Raw genomic sequence first — 16,096 nt, 5'->3', positions numbered from 1 at the left:
GACTTTCAAAATTGCTTAATAAATAGTAAAAAAATTCCAAAAAATGTAAAATTTGGTCTCCAAGCACATTTCAATATGAAGAACAAGATGAACGGTTCGGATCGACGTTTTGAACTTTAAAATCGCAAAATATGAGCGTGAAGTAAAATAGTCGCTTTACTTCACAACTCACCGTAGCCTAGCTCTATATATATATATAGAGAGAGAGAGAGAGATGGGCTATGGTGCATTGCAATGCATAGGCATTTTTGTGCATTAGACTATAAATCACCGATTCAAAGTCCAAATAACCGATCCAAACCGTTCATCTTGTTCTCCATATTAATATGTGTTTGGAGACCTAATTTTACATTTTTTGGAAATTTTTTACTATTTATTAAGCCACTTTGAAAATGGCTGATCCAATGGTGCCTTTTGATTTTACAGTTACCATTGGATCAGCGATTTTCAAAGTGGCTTAATAAATAGTAAAAAAATTTCAAAAAATGTAAAATTTGGTCTCCAAACACATATTAATATGGAGAACAAAATGAACGGTTTGGATCGGTCATTTTGACTTTAAATCCGGTGATTTATAGTCCAATGCACAAAAATGTCTATGCATTGCAATGCACCATAGCCCATCTCTCTATCTCTCTCTCTCTATATATAGAGTGACTAATGTGCATTCGAATGTATATGAGCCGAAATACATACGGTCCAAATTTGACTTTTCAAAATCCAAACGGTTGATCTGAATCGTTCATCTTGTTCTCCATATTAATATGTGCTTGGAGGCCAAATTTTACATTTTTCTGAATTTTTTTACTATTTATTAAGTACTTTACCAAATTGTTGATCCAACGGTGGCTGCTGATTTTACTGTTTTGTTAAGCCACCATTGGATCAACAATTTTGTAAAATACTTAATAACTAGAAAAAAAATTCAGAAAAATGTAAAATTTAGTCTCCAAGCACATATTAATATGGAGAACAAGATGAACGGTTCCAAAAACAGTAAAATTGAGAGCACATATTAATTTAGTCTCCAAGCACATATTAATTTAGTCTCCAATTTTGTAAAATACTTAAACGATTGTGCTTCTATACCTATCATTGTTTGTCAAGTTTCGACAATATTGAGAGCGTATAATAATTAAGCAGTTGAAAATAAGATATTATAAACAGTGGTTTGATTATCTATGATTATTTATTTCAAAACTAAAAAAACTTGGCTATTGGAATTAGAAATAATAAATAAATAAATAAATAAATAAAATGAATTTCACTGTCTGATTTTATTAGTTTGTTGTATATCTATCAAGGTCTAGGTATATGTATGACTATTACTTATAGAGGCTATAGTCTTGAAATGAAAATGTTGTGATATGTTACCTTTTTCAGAGAAGATGCCAAAGACACCAAGGCAAAAGAAGCATGACAATATGAGTTTTCTCCTACAATGGGTGAAGAAAAAAAAATTCCAATCTTTGTTAACACTAATTGAATACAGATCAGATTAAATTCGGCGCCAAAATATTAATGGGCTGCAATTACAGAACATTATTACATAATATCTTGCATGACTCGTTTAGAGTTATTTCTGAATTACCCTGCTTCCAAAAACAGTTAAGACAATCATACTATAGCTACGACCTGATAAGTTAAATCACCTGGTAATAATAAATAATGTGACGATAATAAGACATCAAAATATTTTTTTAACTTAATTCTACTCACGATATGAGGTCAAGATTATGTATTCGCAAATCCACCACAATTATACACTAAACCCTTTCGAATTCAGTAGAAAGATGTGTCACCGTAAAGCATAATTATTGTATTGTTAAACCAAATAAACCGGTCAAGATATGATTAACCTCTCTTTTATTTACTAGTTAGAAAATAACTTTTGTACATGGGAATTCATGTATTAATTAATTTCTCAAAATTTGGTGAGATCGGTCGCCTAATAATTTAAAAATTCTTTCAATGAAAAGAATTAAGTTATTGTACCAAAAATATTTATATTGCAACTGAAATATAAATGGTCCAAATTAAAACATTTATGTCCAAATATTCAATCTAACCCACTGTCCATTCAATGTTTTATACATATCAAATCTCAATTTTATTATTTTATTTTGTTTAATTATTGAAATAGCCCTATTAAATATTCAAATATTTTTTTATATTATTTTAGATCTTTAATAAATCCAAAAAATATTTAAAACAATTATAAAATAATAAAATATAATATTCTACAAAAAAATTATGTGTAAAATACATGATGTGAACTGAGTAATCCATTATGAGAAATTATTATTAGACTATTTATGTTTCAATCAAATTACAGATACTTCTACAGCAACCTGACTGCATTGAACATGTATAATTATTCTAATGAAATTATTAAAAATTAATGTATTAATTAGGTGCGTAGTACGCCGCAACCGTTTTTTTATGTATATTTTGTCGTACAATGGGTGATATTTTGTTTTCCCTTTTTCTGTTTACTTATTGTAGCACATCTTCCATTCGGAATCTGAATTCAGAAGAAGTACAACTGATACAAGTTAAAGTAGATGTAACTGTTACAATAATTTTCAATCCGAAGACAATAATTTAAATTAATTGGACATACGGTCAGATTTTTAACATCACAAATGCATGTACCAGGTGCACGAGGACATACCAGTAATATACCAAAAGCTAGAAAATATGATGATACCAGACTTATTTTCGATCTCGAAATGCGACTTCCAACTTACCAGCACGGAACAGATGTTCGAGGTCTAACCAAAATTACTGTGACAATCCATGTCAGTCGTAAAAATGAACTAACCTCTGAAAAAACCTTTCCATATATGCCAGATGACAATGTTATAATTGCAAAAGATATTGCATCCAGAGTAGCACTGAGATTCCTGCAAGAGTAAATATGTTTCGTGATGGTAACATATTGAGATCTGAAAGTAAGTCTGATCAGAAATTGACGGGCAGCTAGTGACACGAGTGTCATGATATTTTTCTAGTTTTTGATAGATAATTCAAGTTCTCGGTAAGAGATAATAGTGTAAATGATATATTTACAGCGGAGCAGTGAGAGTTTTTGTGGGGATTGATGGATGGAATTGGTTTCATTTAAATAGATTCAAAGGGATACTTCAAGGCAGTAATTTCTCTCGTGGATGTAGCTAGGAAGTGGACTTAACCACACTGTATTCTATTTCTACACAATCTCTCACACTTTCAATCGAGATGGTAATGACAGCAATTTGATGGGACGCTAGTAGAGAGCTCCAGCCTGCCGATCCATTCCTCACTGCCGTGGCTGCATCTACACACAGCATTTGTTTGTGCTCTTCATCTCCCAAATCTGTCATTAATCTCGATTTCTTCTCCCATGAATTCCAACACTTCTTAGGTAAATTGATGTCTATTGTATGAATAGGTTGGATATGTACTAGTGTCAGGGAGTGCTTGTTTCCTAATATGAAAAGTGCGCTTTTTTTCATGGTCAAGAACAACAATTACAGTTTGTGAGCCAACGTAAACTCTGTCAGCCTGTTGAGAGAAAAGATGTAAGACAACAAAATTAAGAAATGAAATAAATGAAATTCTCAAATGCACCTTTACTAAAGTGAAAACTCCAAAGTTGAGGTGCATATATACCAGTGAGGTTATCAGTTGGTTTAAGAAGAAGATTTATTGTAGCCTTGCCACTTTCAAATTTGGAGTTTGTATTTAGAGGTGGCGGGTCATTATTCTGTTCCTGGTATATATATCAATGTTATTCCAAAGAACCACAATCGCCAAACTACATATGTATAAGATTCAACTTAGATATATAATGCACATCGAACTTGATGATATCCCTAAAATGTAGTAATGCCCTTGACGGAGAGTTTGTATTTAAAGTCAGGACTGGTTTAGACATATTTAACCTTGATATGAGCAATTAATCCAAATTAATCCAAATCTTCATTAATTATAAATTGTTGACCAATTCCGTGACGAGTGATACGTCACTTGTAGTCACAGCATGACTAATTCACGTGCTATGACCATCCTTCTGAATTTGATCATAGCACAACACATCACGTATTCAGATCTCTAATCACACTATTCATTCAAGGTGTTATAGATATCAATATCTCAATTTTGTAATTTATTTTGTTTGATTTTTGAAAGGGTCCTATTTAATACACAAATATTTTATTTTTATATTATTTTAGGTCTATCTTTAAAAATCCATAAATTAATTTAAAAACTTCTAAAATAATAAATTGTAATATATATTCTACAAAAATTTAATGTGTAAAATACATTAAGTGAATTGAATCGTCCATTCAAATATGAAAAAAAAAATATATAATTAGACTATTAATATTTCAACCAAATTACAAATACTTGTACGACAACTAAACTACACTGAAAATATTCTGCATTCAAAAGAATCCTTTAGCCCACTAAATTTATGTGGCTCTACAGTACCCATTCCGCGCACACGTATAAGAATCTCTCTATATCATTTCATGTTTCTAAACATAATAGAGTTAAAATTTACCATTGTTTTCATATCGCAATCATGTCTTATATATCATCTTTATTGTTGTTTTTAAAGTCTAAATAGTTTATTCGAACAAATTAACATAATTTTTATAATAAAATGTTCTAAAAAAATTATATTTTTAATTTTCTACCCATCTAATATATATATATATAGAGAGAGAGATGAACTATGGTGAGCTATAGAGTAAAAGAAGTTTTTTACTCTATGGCAAAAGAATTTTATTTTGAAAATCCAAACAACCGATTCGAACTGCTCAACATGATCTCCATATTGAAATGTGTTTGGAGACCAAATTTTACATTTTTTTGGAATTTTTTTACTATTTATTAAGCCACTTTGAAAATCGCCAATCCAGTGGTACATAAATTTTTACTGTTTTTACTGTTCACTCGGATTTTCAGATTTTCAAAGTGGCTTAATAAATAGTAAAAAAATTTCAAAAAAATATAAAATTTAGTTTCCAAGCATATTTTATTATGAAGAACATGTTGGAAGGTTCGAATCAGCTATTTGAACTTTGAAAATGAAGATATTGCGTGGAGTATAAACGTGTTTTACTCTATAGCTCACTGTAGCCCATCTCATATATATATATATATATATATATATATATATGAGATGAGCTACGCTACTCCATTAAGTAAAACGCGTTGGTGCTCCATGACACTATATTTTTATTTTGAAAATCCAAACGACCGATCCAAACTGTTAGATGTGATCTCCATATTGAAATGTGCTTGGAGACCAAATTTTACATTTTTTTGGAATTGTTTTACTATTTATTAAGCAATTTTGAAAATTATTGTTTTGCTGTAAACAGTAAAAATTTCTGGACCATCGGATCAGCAATTTTCAAAATTACTTAATAAATAGTAAAAAAATTTCAAAAAATGTAAAATTTGGTCTCCAAGCACATTTCAATGTGGAGATCATGTTGAGTGGTTCGGATTAGTCGTTTGGATTTTCAAAATAAAAATATAGTGTCATGGAGCACCAACGCGTTTTACTCCATGGAGTAGCGTAGCTCATCTCTCTCTCTCTCTATATATATATTAAAAAAATTTAGTCTCCAAACATATTTTAATATCTAGATCATATTGAACAATTGAAACTGACTGTTTAAATTTTGAAAACGAATTAGTACCTAAATCATGCTGAACAGTTGAGACTAACTATTTAAATTTTGAAAACGAAAATAAAAGAATGTGAGATGTGATTGAAGTACAAAAATAATTAGACATTTTAACCGGACTTTTAAAAAAAAGCACGTTGTTAACCTGCTATATAGTAGCACTATTGTTTGTTGCTACAGCTAGCTCAGATTCTCAGGTACTCAAATGTTTGATGGAACCCAAATATGACTGGATTTTATGATTCTCTACAGAATTAAACCAAAAAACAATATAAACTCAAAAACAAACTAAAGAAACGTTCTAAACTATTAAAGACGAAAAACATTTTAATTGAAGGCGATTAATAGCAGGAACAAATAAAAACTGTCTAGGCAAAATCAGTTAAGCAGAAACTTGTACAAGCATTACATCAACATCCAATCTAAAAGGCAATTACAAAGCCTATAGAAAGAAAAAAAAAGGTCATTAATAACCATTAGTTTTTTTCTCTCAACCCAAAATCCCCACGACAGGGATCAAAAAGTCTCCACCACCATGAAGAGTTAAATATCACAACTCTAAAATTACACAAAGCAAACAATTAAATTCTACATTACAAACAAACAAACTAAACTAAGTTCAGTAATTTCCATATAACTCAACTCCACGATGGTCAAAGTTAGGATCTAAACTGTTTTTCTGTTATTAGCTTGCGGCAACCGCGTCAGTTCTACGCGTCGGGTCTAGGAGCTGGTGCAGCTTTCCATTTGTGGTATTATTGTTGGTATTATCTTGAGCTTCTATATTAGCAGATGAGTTAGCATTTTTATCTATCATGGATAAGAAATTTTCGACGACAACAGAGGATGGCATGACCTGGCTGGCCTGTTTCTTTAATTTCTCCTGCGTGGTAGAACACAAATTTCATTAGTAAAATAGGTGGTAACAAGTGTTGATATAATTTAGTATTATCAGTTACTGATAGGGTAATGGAAAGAACAAATCTTGAACCAAAATATGTTCAATTACTACAACTGAATATTGTCAGAAGAGTGAGGCTATGGTACTACGCATAGCACAGGTTGGTCTGTACTATGGATCAATATCTCTGTTTTCAAACTCCAAACAGTCGATATGACCTGTTCAACATGATCTCCATATAAAAATGTACTTGATCAAATTTCACATTTAAAATTTTTTTTACTATTTTTTTAAGATAGGTAGATAATCACACTTGATCTAAAGATCCTAGACCATTCAAAAGTAGTGACATTCTACCTATATAGAAAAATTGTAAAAGAAATTGAAAAATTGAAAATTTAGTTTGCACGTACATTTTCATATAGAAATCATGTTGAACAATTCAGATCGACTATTTGGACTTTGAAAACAAAATTATCAATCTGTAGTATGGCTCAATCTATGCTATGCATAGTACTGTAGCCTCATTCTTGTCCGAATATATTTCAATTAAAATGTTCGCCAAGCAAGCAAACCCTTAGGTTCAACATTTGTTCAGCTCATTATTAACCAGAGAGAAGGCAATGGGGCAAATTTTGTCAAAAGAAAAGTATTTATCAGAATCAAGGGTTGGTTTATAAAATTTAGAGATACCTGAAGAATAGAGTTTTCTGATTTGAGTTTCTCGGAATCCTGAGTAAGGCGGCCAATTTCTGATTTTAGAGTATTATTTTCAGCAGTCAATGATTCAACTTTTACAGTTAGCTCCTCTGTCTCAGCCTGTCAAAAATAACTTCGTTAAGAATCTTTCGTATTGTTATGTAACATTTCAGTTAATGTAAATTTTTATTATCAGTTGAGGATCTTTCCGATAAATAGTACCTGTTTTCTTAGCCGTGACCTTCTAGCAGATTCTCTGTTTGACTGCTTCCTTTTTTCCCTTTTCATCTCCTTCTCATCCTTTGTAAAACAAGAGAAAGAATTTCATTATTTTGGTACAATTTTGTTCTTTCAAGTTATTAAACTATTCTACAGTTTGCTCCTCAATTAAATTTCTTTCAACCAGAAATATATGTCATTAGAGAGGAGGAGGAAATACCTTATACCATAAGTCGGTAACTGTATTAAGTGAAGACGGAATTGTGCTGTTACTAACAGCAGAAGCAGTTGGATTTACAGCAGGAGCAGAGCAATATGCAGGCAGAGCAGTCAGGGGCTTCACCGTAATTTCTCCAATTTCTCCAATTTCAGACGTTACTTTTGAGGGACCACTTGCTTCACCATCCTTCCAAGAACTACCTTTTTTGTTCGACTTGGTATCTGTAAAAGGTTCAATTTTTAGCATTGTTCATATTTCTGGTAATTGTAAATTTGTAATGTTCTGTTGGTTGAATGTTTTCACCTGCAATTACTAGTTAGTAGTTACAAACTAACTATATAACAAAAAAGAGTAACTAAAAATTTCAGAACAAGATCAGAAGAAATTAAAATAGGATAGGAACCTCACGAAACCTGTTAAAGTATGAAAAATGTGCTGGTACGTACTGGTACAAACGATTTTTTAGAGGTAAAAAAAAAACAACTCCAAATAAAAGTACCTGACATTGGCTCGTCTGCTGAGCTTTGCTTTCTTTTCTGCACTACAGTAACCTGAGCAAAACAGAGTATATTTCAATAAAAAATAGAGAGAGAAATTATTATAAACTCAACCTTCTTTTCAAAAGTAATAGATTAAATTAAATAAATAAAACATACCCCTGTTTCATTCTTTCTATCATCCGACTCTTCTGAACTGTTATAATTAGAAAAATAAAGAAGAAATATTAAGAGTATAACAAATGAGACACTAGAAAATTTTTGAAGGTGTTTTGACTCATTCATAAAAATGACGATTCAACCAACCTCGCCTTTTCAGTGATGCCATTAGCAGCAGACATTGCAAAACAATTGACCTCTTTTTGTTTTCTCATTGTACTTTTATTCTCCTTTTCAGTTGCTGACTTGGCAGGCGATTCTGTGCTCATATGTTGTGGAACCTTAGTGAAGTCGACATGAAACAGAAACAACAATTAGTACAAAAATAGCCCACAATTGTCTATTATTTACACAAGAAAGATATTGAAACAATTCTATCTAAAAAATATCATTATTCTTACAAAAGGCATAGCCGGATGATGAGAGTAACCTCCTCCGTGGGGATACATAAATGGTGCACCATACGGCGGCATAATAGGCTAATCAAATTACAAAAATAAAATTGTTAGTAAGTAGCACTATCTGCATACTTGCAAGAATCAGGAATTCCATCATCCACTTTTGAAATTAACCACCTGGGGGGCCCACATGTAAGGTTGAGGAGCATGACCAGGTGCGCTGTAATAGGGCGGCGGCATCATGCCAGGTCCATAATAAGCCTTGACGAGAAAATAAAAATATTATCGATTTGTTAGCTTGGGAACTTCATTTCATATATGTGTTTACGATATCAAATTCAAATAAGTGTAAATACCTGCAAAGCTGACCAATCAGGATAAGGATAAATAGGTGGTTGCTCCTGAGAATAGAGTTGGTGAAAAGAGAATATCTTAGAATAGTTGCATACTTGCATCTCAAAAAAAAAAAATTACCAAGTAGCTTAATAATTGAACTGAAACAGTAGCAATATTAATAAAATAGTACCTTAGGTGGGGGTGATGTTTTATCAGATTTTGAAGCTGTAGCAGTAGCAGTAGATTCGTTTCCCATATTTACTTTTTGGTACCCAATGAGAGTAAATATAAACAAACCTCAAATTCTGTCTACACATTTGCATATGAACATGAATATTATGAAACAGAACAAGTTTTCTGAGCAAGCTAAGAAGCACATCTACTGGGTAAATTAGTCTCAAGTTACATCCACCGGTCACCATATTAAAAATGGATACATCCATTTTCTGTTTATTTGATAACAAAGCTGTTCTCTCTTTTTTGCAGCGTACTTCCGTTAGGTTGCTTTGTTACCGTGGCAGGGGCACATTTGTCTTTTCCAAATACAAGATGGCGCACCAAACTGTCCTAATTAAAAAGCTTAAACAGTCCCCTCAAAGTACAAAAAGAAACTAATACTTTTGGTGAATTACTACCATGCCCCATCCCCACTATAGAAAGAAAAGCTACCAGACGATGAAATGACTAAAAGCCCCTCAACCCAAGAGAAAAGAAGAGAAAGAACATCTCGATTTGACGACAAAATCAAACCGAATTTTCGTTAATTTTAATTTCAGATCGAAAATATCTTCGTGCTCTCTCTTTCTCTTTTCGTAACTTTACGGAGGCAAAATTTAAAATTCACCTGGATATTAAACAGTAGAAAAACAAATTACGATCCAGCAATTCCAATTTCCAAACCTCTTCGCTGAAAACCTTGGAAACAGAACCTAATATAAACTCATTTTTATTACGAAGCAATTCCAAATATACCCCAATGCACCAGCTTTTATATTTAATTTTTAAACATCAGTGCAAAAGATTGCACAAGGCTGAGAACTCTTGATGAATTTAATATCCGCTAAAATGTAGCAACCTACCTGTATAATAAAAAAATGAAAGACATAAAGAGAATTCAAACTAGTACCTGAATTACAAAATTCTTCGACGAAAGAATATCTAGTGCCGAGTTTAGTTTTCAAGCACTTTGGAAAGATGACACCTTTTCAGGAGGTAAGTTCCTGACAGAGGAGAGAAATGAGAGGGAGGAGAGGAGGAAAGGGAGAAAAGGAAAGAAGAGGAGGCGCCAAGGCGAGGCAAAAGGCCACGTCAGTATACACGTGTCCACGATAGGGACGGGGTAAACGGTGTCAAATTAGCCATCCTTTCCTCACACGATAGATCGCACTATAAGGATACACCAACGCTCCAGAAATAGGCAACGTCTCATGTGGGACCCTTACTGGTAATTAATTAATGACGTAGAAAAGCGTAGATGGAATATTGTGTTTATTTGTTACGATGAGCTGAGAAGGAAAAAAAAAAGGCCGGAGTGGTGGTTGAGCTGGCGGTCGGTGAATTTGTGGGGGCCGATTGTTTATTCCTCGTCACCGCTGGTATACACGTGTCCAACTCCTTATTCAGCTACGCGTCGAGTTGCTTCTCTTCTCTGTCCAGATACTCTGCAATTTTTCTTGCCTGCATATCTATCTGGAATCTACTAATAATAAAAGAATAACAGATGTCGCTTTTACGACAATCCAAATTCCTCCTTATTTTTCATAATCAAGTAGTACATAATTTTTAGATCGGCTGATTTTTTTACTCATTTGAAAAAATAATAAATAATATTTTAGAAGAATAAAATTTTATCTCCTACCGCATATTTATATAATTACACTGATATAATATTAATAGTTTAGATTGATTATTTAAATATTATAAATGAAAATATTGATTTATACCACACATCGTTCCGCACTTTGTAAAGCACCATAATCTCACTCTAAGATAGATTTTAAAAATATCATATATAAAGTTACAAAATGTAATTTATATCACTTTTTCACGAGGTGCACATAAAACTTAAAAAAATCTCTCATGAAATTAGTATGATTACTAAAAAAATTTATTTTCAATTTTCAAGATAGCCACAAAAGCTAATCAAATAAGGTTATTCTTTTAGGTTTGAAACAACGTGCCACCATCTGGATGGTCCAATAAAATATATTTTATTAATTTTAAGTATGTAATTTAAAATGATTGTAGAGGGTATGTCTCACATATCCCTAGGGCCAGCTGGTCACCTTGTCATGTGGCTGACGTGTTATCTTTGGCGGTGGGGACCATTGGCGAAATTTATTAAATGTTTTTTAAAAATTACTCCGACAGTTCGCGAAGCACGCAAATGATGTTTATCTTGCTTTCCGTGGTCTCATTGGTTCGCTTTTGGCAGCACATTTGTCGTGAACAAAACCGTAAAATTTATGGGTACGTATAGACTTTAGACAGGCTCAACCCCATTGGAATGGAAGTTCAAGTCCGGGTGGTGACGTGGAGAGGTGGATCTGAAGATCCCGCGTGCTATCCGGATTTAAACACCCTTTAATTTTCTTATTTCTTTTTTAGCTAATTTTTATACAATGCCCCCCGGAGTTCAGCAAATATTGTGACACGCCAGCATTTAAAAATTTGCACTATCGTCTTTATGCAATTATGCTCCCTGGCCCGAAATTTTTATTAATATTCAGAAAAATATAAAATTTCAGAAACTATTCAGATTTTTCTGTTTTTTCGAAAAAAAATTGCGGTTTCAATTTTTTTGTATTTTTCATTTTTTTTAAATAGAAATATTTATAATTTTTTTTTTTTTTGCATTGAAATATTAGAAATATTGAATATATTTCTTTGAAAATAGATGGAATACTATATAATTTGATTTATTAGAAAGACTGCTATAAATAACTCGGATTAACATTTTTCATACTGGATTTTTTGCTGATGTAAGAAAAATTGATATATTTCTTTATAAGTTATTGAAAAAAAAAATGCTCGGATTCTCAGTTATTGATCCCGGTTCAAAAGTCACTTCTAAGTAAATATATAAAATATTGTCATCCTTCTAATACATTTAATTTCTAAAAACTTGTATCTATTTTTTTAAAAAATAAAATTTTAAGTTATTTAATTATTGTTATTCAAAAAGAATTATCAATATAGATACAACTTTTAAAAAATTAAATGTACTAGAAGGATCACAATACTTTATGTATTACCTAGAATTGACTTTTAAACCGGAATCAATTACTCAGAATTCAAGCATTTTTTTTTTCCAATAACTCATAAAGAAATATATTAATTTTTCTTACAACCGCAAAAAATCTGACATGAAAAATGTTGATCCGGGTTATTTGTAGTATTCTAATAAATCAAATTATATAGTATTCCATCTATTTTTCAAGTTAAATATATAAATTTTTTCTAATATTTCAATACAAAAAATAAATAAATTATAAATATGTCTATTTGAATAAAAAATTATGAAAAATGCAAAAAAAAAAATTGAAACCGCAAAAAAATTTGCAGTTTGGAATTTTAAAACCGCAAAAAAAAAAATTACGGTTTGGATAGATTTCGAAATAACGCTAAAACATGAATAGTTTCTGAAATTTCATATTTTTTTGGATATTAATAAAAATTTTGTTTCCTTGGCAGCTAGTCAAATATCGTGAACACGCCAAGAATTGAGATTACTTGCTAATTTTTTATTTTATTTTGTTAAATTTCGTTGGAAACAAAAATCTTTTACAAATTTAAGGGCGAGTTTTCAAAAAAAAAAATTCACTGTTGTTAAAATTGGCGAACCATAAATAATGTCAGATAATTTCGTTACAGATTTTATTTTTCAATAGTATCAATATCTTTGATAGAATTATGCAAAGGTGATATTTAAAGAAAAAAAAATTCAGCATTTTGCATTGAATGTCTAAATTTTGATTTTGATATTTGAACGGCTAACTCGGAAGTATTAAATGTGATATATATTTTGAAATTTTGTTGCATACCTAATCTTATATTTTACTTTTTATATTTTCTTACCTTTTTTATATGGGATTGGCTGTAATCTTTTTAGTCAACATATCTTCTTCTATTCTAAAAGAAAAAATATATAAAAAATGAAAAGTATAAAATTTAAATTTGCAATAGTATTTTAACAAGTGAGACATGCAGAGCAGTTCGGATCCGCTATTCGAAATTTAAAAAATTAAAAGTTTGATCGTGAGATGATATTAAAACTCTTTAATTTTACATAGCGCCTTACGGCAAGTGTTTTGAATATTTGTACACAATAGAAAAACGAGTTTTTTCTATTATATAGAGAGCATATATTACAAACCTCGTCAATCTATTCTCAAATTTTAAATTGGTCCTTACTCTTCACTCTAGTGATGCACTGAATGCATTTTTGTAACATGTTTTTTTTTATTAATAAAAAAGTAGAAGACTCATTAGTCATTAGTCACCTTCAATATATCCTGTACATAAAATCGAGCTTGTTTGCTTTGAGGGGCAAAAACTAATTCGTAAATTTAATAATAACAAGAATGTTCCTCAATGAATTTGATGATATAATTATTTTATTGAGCCACGAACTTTTTAAATCTTATCTATATGACTGTATCAGTACAAGACAATACTACACTAGTACTTAGTCAATTTACACCGTATCAAATAAATTTAAAATCCAATTAAATTAAATACAAATTGATAGTTAGTTTGAATCCACTGACATTAGAAATTCATAACTTGAAACATTTAGGGCTCGTTCAGCAGCCCAGTAGAGAATGGGTATGGGTATGGGTTTTAAAAAATTTGAACTGAATTTTATTGTTCACTGTGAGAATAAAAACTTCAATATGAACAAATTTTTTTTTTTTCACGGTAAACAACAATCTGCCGAACGGGCCCTTATAAGTTTTCAAAGGTTATTAATATGCCAAACTCGTGAGGAGGTTTTCATCAAAGAGGCCTTCTAGAACCGATGCCGAAAGTAGTCCAATTCCATTACTTCATTTTATGTTACTTGCATAGTTGCATGCATCATTGGATGTCAAACAAATTCTATAATCAAAGTAACTTGCAAGTATGGTTTGCTAAACCCAATCTGGTTGTCCGGACCGAAACCGAACCCACCTGCTCTGGCAGCTTTAGGACACTCCTCACGGACCCACACGCTGACATCACAAACAGCATCAATATCCTTGCCATCCAACGGTGCACATGTCTCCACGACTGCCGTTATCCTTTTGTACACCACCGTTCTTACGTGGGACCCAAGTTGGATTTTGCTATCCGATTCGCTGTGACTCGGAGAACATACGTCTCCTCCGTGTTTACTAGTCGCCAGTTCCAAATCACTGGATATGTCTAGGGATGGCAAAAAAGCCCATTCGGCCCGACGGCCCGGTCATACCTGCCTGGCCCGCCCATTACCTGGTCGGCCCGGCACTGTGATGGGCCAGGTAAGGTCAGGCATAGAGACAGGCCAGGCCAGGGTTGGGATTTTATCATAGCCCAAAGGCTACCTGATGGGCCTCTCTTTTTATAATATATGTGACTTCTAAAATATTTAGCGCAGCCCAACTCAATTCCAAAAATTAGAAATTTTATGTCTCCCCGTCTCTAAACTCTGAGTATGACCTAAACCTAGCCGCTATTTCTCTCTTTCTAAAAATCAAAAACCATCTCATTCACCAGTTCCCACCTGCGCGGCTGCGCCTTCCTCTGAGACTCCAAGTTCCGAAAATCAAAAACTGCCGATCTGCGCCTTTCTCCAACAAGCTTCACCACCGATCTTCTTATTTACTTCCGAGAGCCACCGATCTGCCCCGCCTCCAGTCATGCCCAATCCCGACTAACTACTCCGCCTCAGCCACACTAGCAGTCGCCGGATAATAGGTGTGCTTTTTGTTTCTTTTTCTTTTGTTTTCAATTTTATGAATTTTCCTCCTGTTATTGTGTTTTCCTCTTCACTGAGGTTGTCAGATATGAAGGATGGGTTTTTTTACAAGGAGCCCCTCCACTCTTTCTTTGGTTCACATATCGACCAGAAGGATAGTTGTTTTTAGTGTAGGGGTATTTAGGAATTTCAGTGGTGTTTTTTAAATTTCATAACTTATGCTTTTATTTATTTCCCTTTGAAAGATTCTGTAATTGAAAAATTAGATGAAGCAATAGAAGATACTTTTTAATATTGCTTTGGTATGTACCAGTTAATACTGGTACGCAACTGTTTGGTCATATGCAAATGTTTGTTATGTATCAGTTAGTATGTTCTTTAGTTCAATTCTCTTTTTTTTTTCTTTTTTTTTCATAGATAAAGGAGTCTCTGATCTGTAACATCTGTTATTAGATCTTTATATGATGTGCATTGAGCATGTAGAATAAGTAATTTTAGAAGCTAATTCATGATTTTTATAATCCTTCTTCTAGTAAGTTTCATTTCTTTTTATTTTCATCACTTAATTAGTTAAGTTTCATTGCCTTTTATTTTCACCACTTAATTAGTTAGTAAGAATAGCATCTGCACTTCTTAGTAATAAAAATTTATAGAATTTTGATAACTATAGGGGCTTAACTGAATGCTTCCTGACATATTCTTGTCAGATCCAGTTCCTACTAATGAACAATAAAAATTGATAAAAAGACAAGGATATGAATCCCTTAATATAGTTCATCTTTTTTATAAAAAATAATAGCTTTTGTTCTTTCCCATTTTCAACAGTCTTGCTGTTCATTGATTAGGAGAATGCCCTTTATTTCCATGATGTGTCCAGATGTTTAAGAGAATGCCCTTTAATCAGATTGTATCCTGCCTTGTGTAATCATGGTGCATATCTGAAATTTTTTAGGTTGTTGCTCATCAGTTCTTTTATTATTATTTAGTCTAATTTAATTACACATAATATAATCTGATTAAATACTCTTATTTTAGTAGGTAA

General features: G+C 32.1%; 1 protein-coding gene across 3 annotated transcripts; it reads right to left on the bottom strand.

The window, feature by feature from the left end:
* Positions 1–6,052: 6,052 nt before the first annotated feature.
* On the bottom strand, positions 6,053–10,507 carry LOC144546927 (G-box-binding factor 3-like). Of its 3 annotated transcripts, none has more exons than XM_078295517.1 (12): positions 10,237–10,507; positions 9,307–9,377; positions 9,137–9,181; positions 8,958–9,041; positions 8,784–8,861; positions 8,530–8,663; positions 8,383–8,419; positions 8,226–8,277; positions 7,727–7,947; positions 7,510–7,587; positions 7,282–7,407; positions 6,053–6,570 (listed from the first exon to the last, which is right to left on the bottom strand). In XM_078295517.1, the coding sequence occupies exons 2-12, from the start codon at positions 9,370–9,372 to the stop codon at positions 6,373–6,375; spliced, it is 1,119 nt and encodes a 372-aa protein (XP_078151643.1). In that variant the 5' UTR covers positions 9,373–9,377; positions 10,237–10,507; the 3' UTR covers positions 6,053–6,372. The 3 variants fall into 3 exon arrangements, with proteins under 3 accessions (XP_078151643.1, XP_078151644.1, XP_078151642.1); XM_078295518.1 differs by having other exon boundaries at positions 10,243–10,507; XM_078295516.1 differs by having other exon boundaries at positions 9,307–9,389; positions 10,244–10,507.
* Positions 10,508–16,096: the final 5,589 nt, after the last annotated feature.

This window comes from Carex rostrata, chromosome 30 (assembly GCF_964058835.1).
Source record: "Carex rostrata chromosome 30, lpCarRost1.2, whole genome shotgun sequence".
Taxonomy (NCBI): Eukaryota; Viridiplantae; Streptophyta; class Magnoliopsida; order Poales; family Cyperaceae; genus Carex; species Carex rostrata.
Note: the sequence above shows the minus strand (reverse complement) of the source record. Positions and strands in the feature narration are given on the sequence as shown.

Excerpts from the sequence above, each read along its gene's own strand:
- LOC144546927 (XM_078295517.1), bottom strand. The coding sequence starts at position 9,372 with ATGGGAAACGAATCTACTGCTACTGCTACAGCTTCAAAATCTGATAAA. Across the intron at positions 8,664-8,783 it reads ATCATCCGGCTATGCCTTTT|GTTCCACAACATATGAGCAC; the intron begins GTAAGAATAATG and ends GACTTCACTAAG. Across the intron at positions 8,278-8,382 it reads ATAGAAAGAATGAAACAGGG|GTTACTGTAGTGCAGAAAAG; the intron begins GTATGTTTTATT and ends TGTTTTGCTCAG.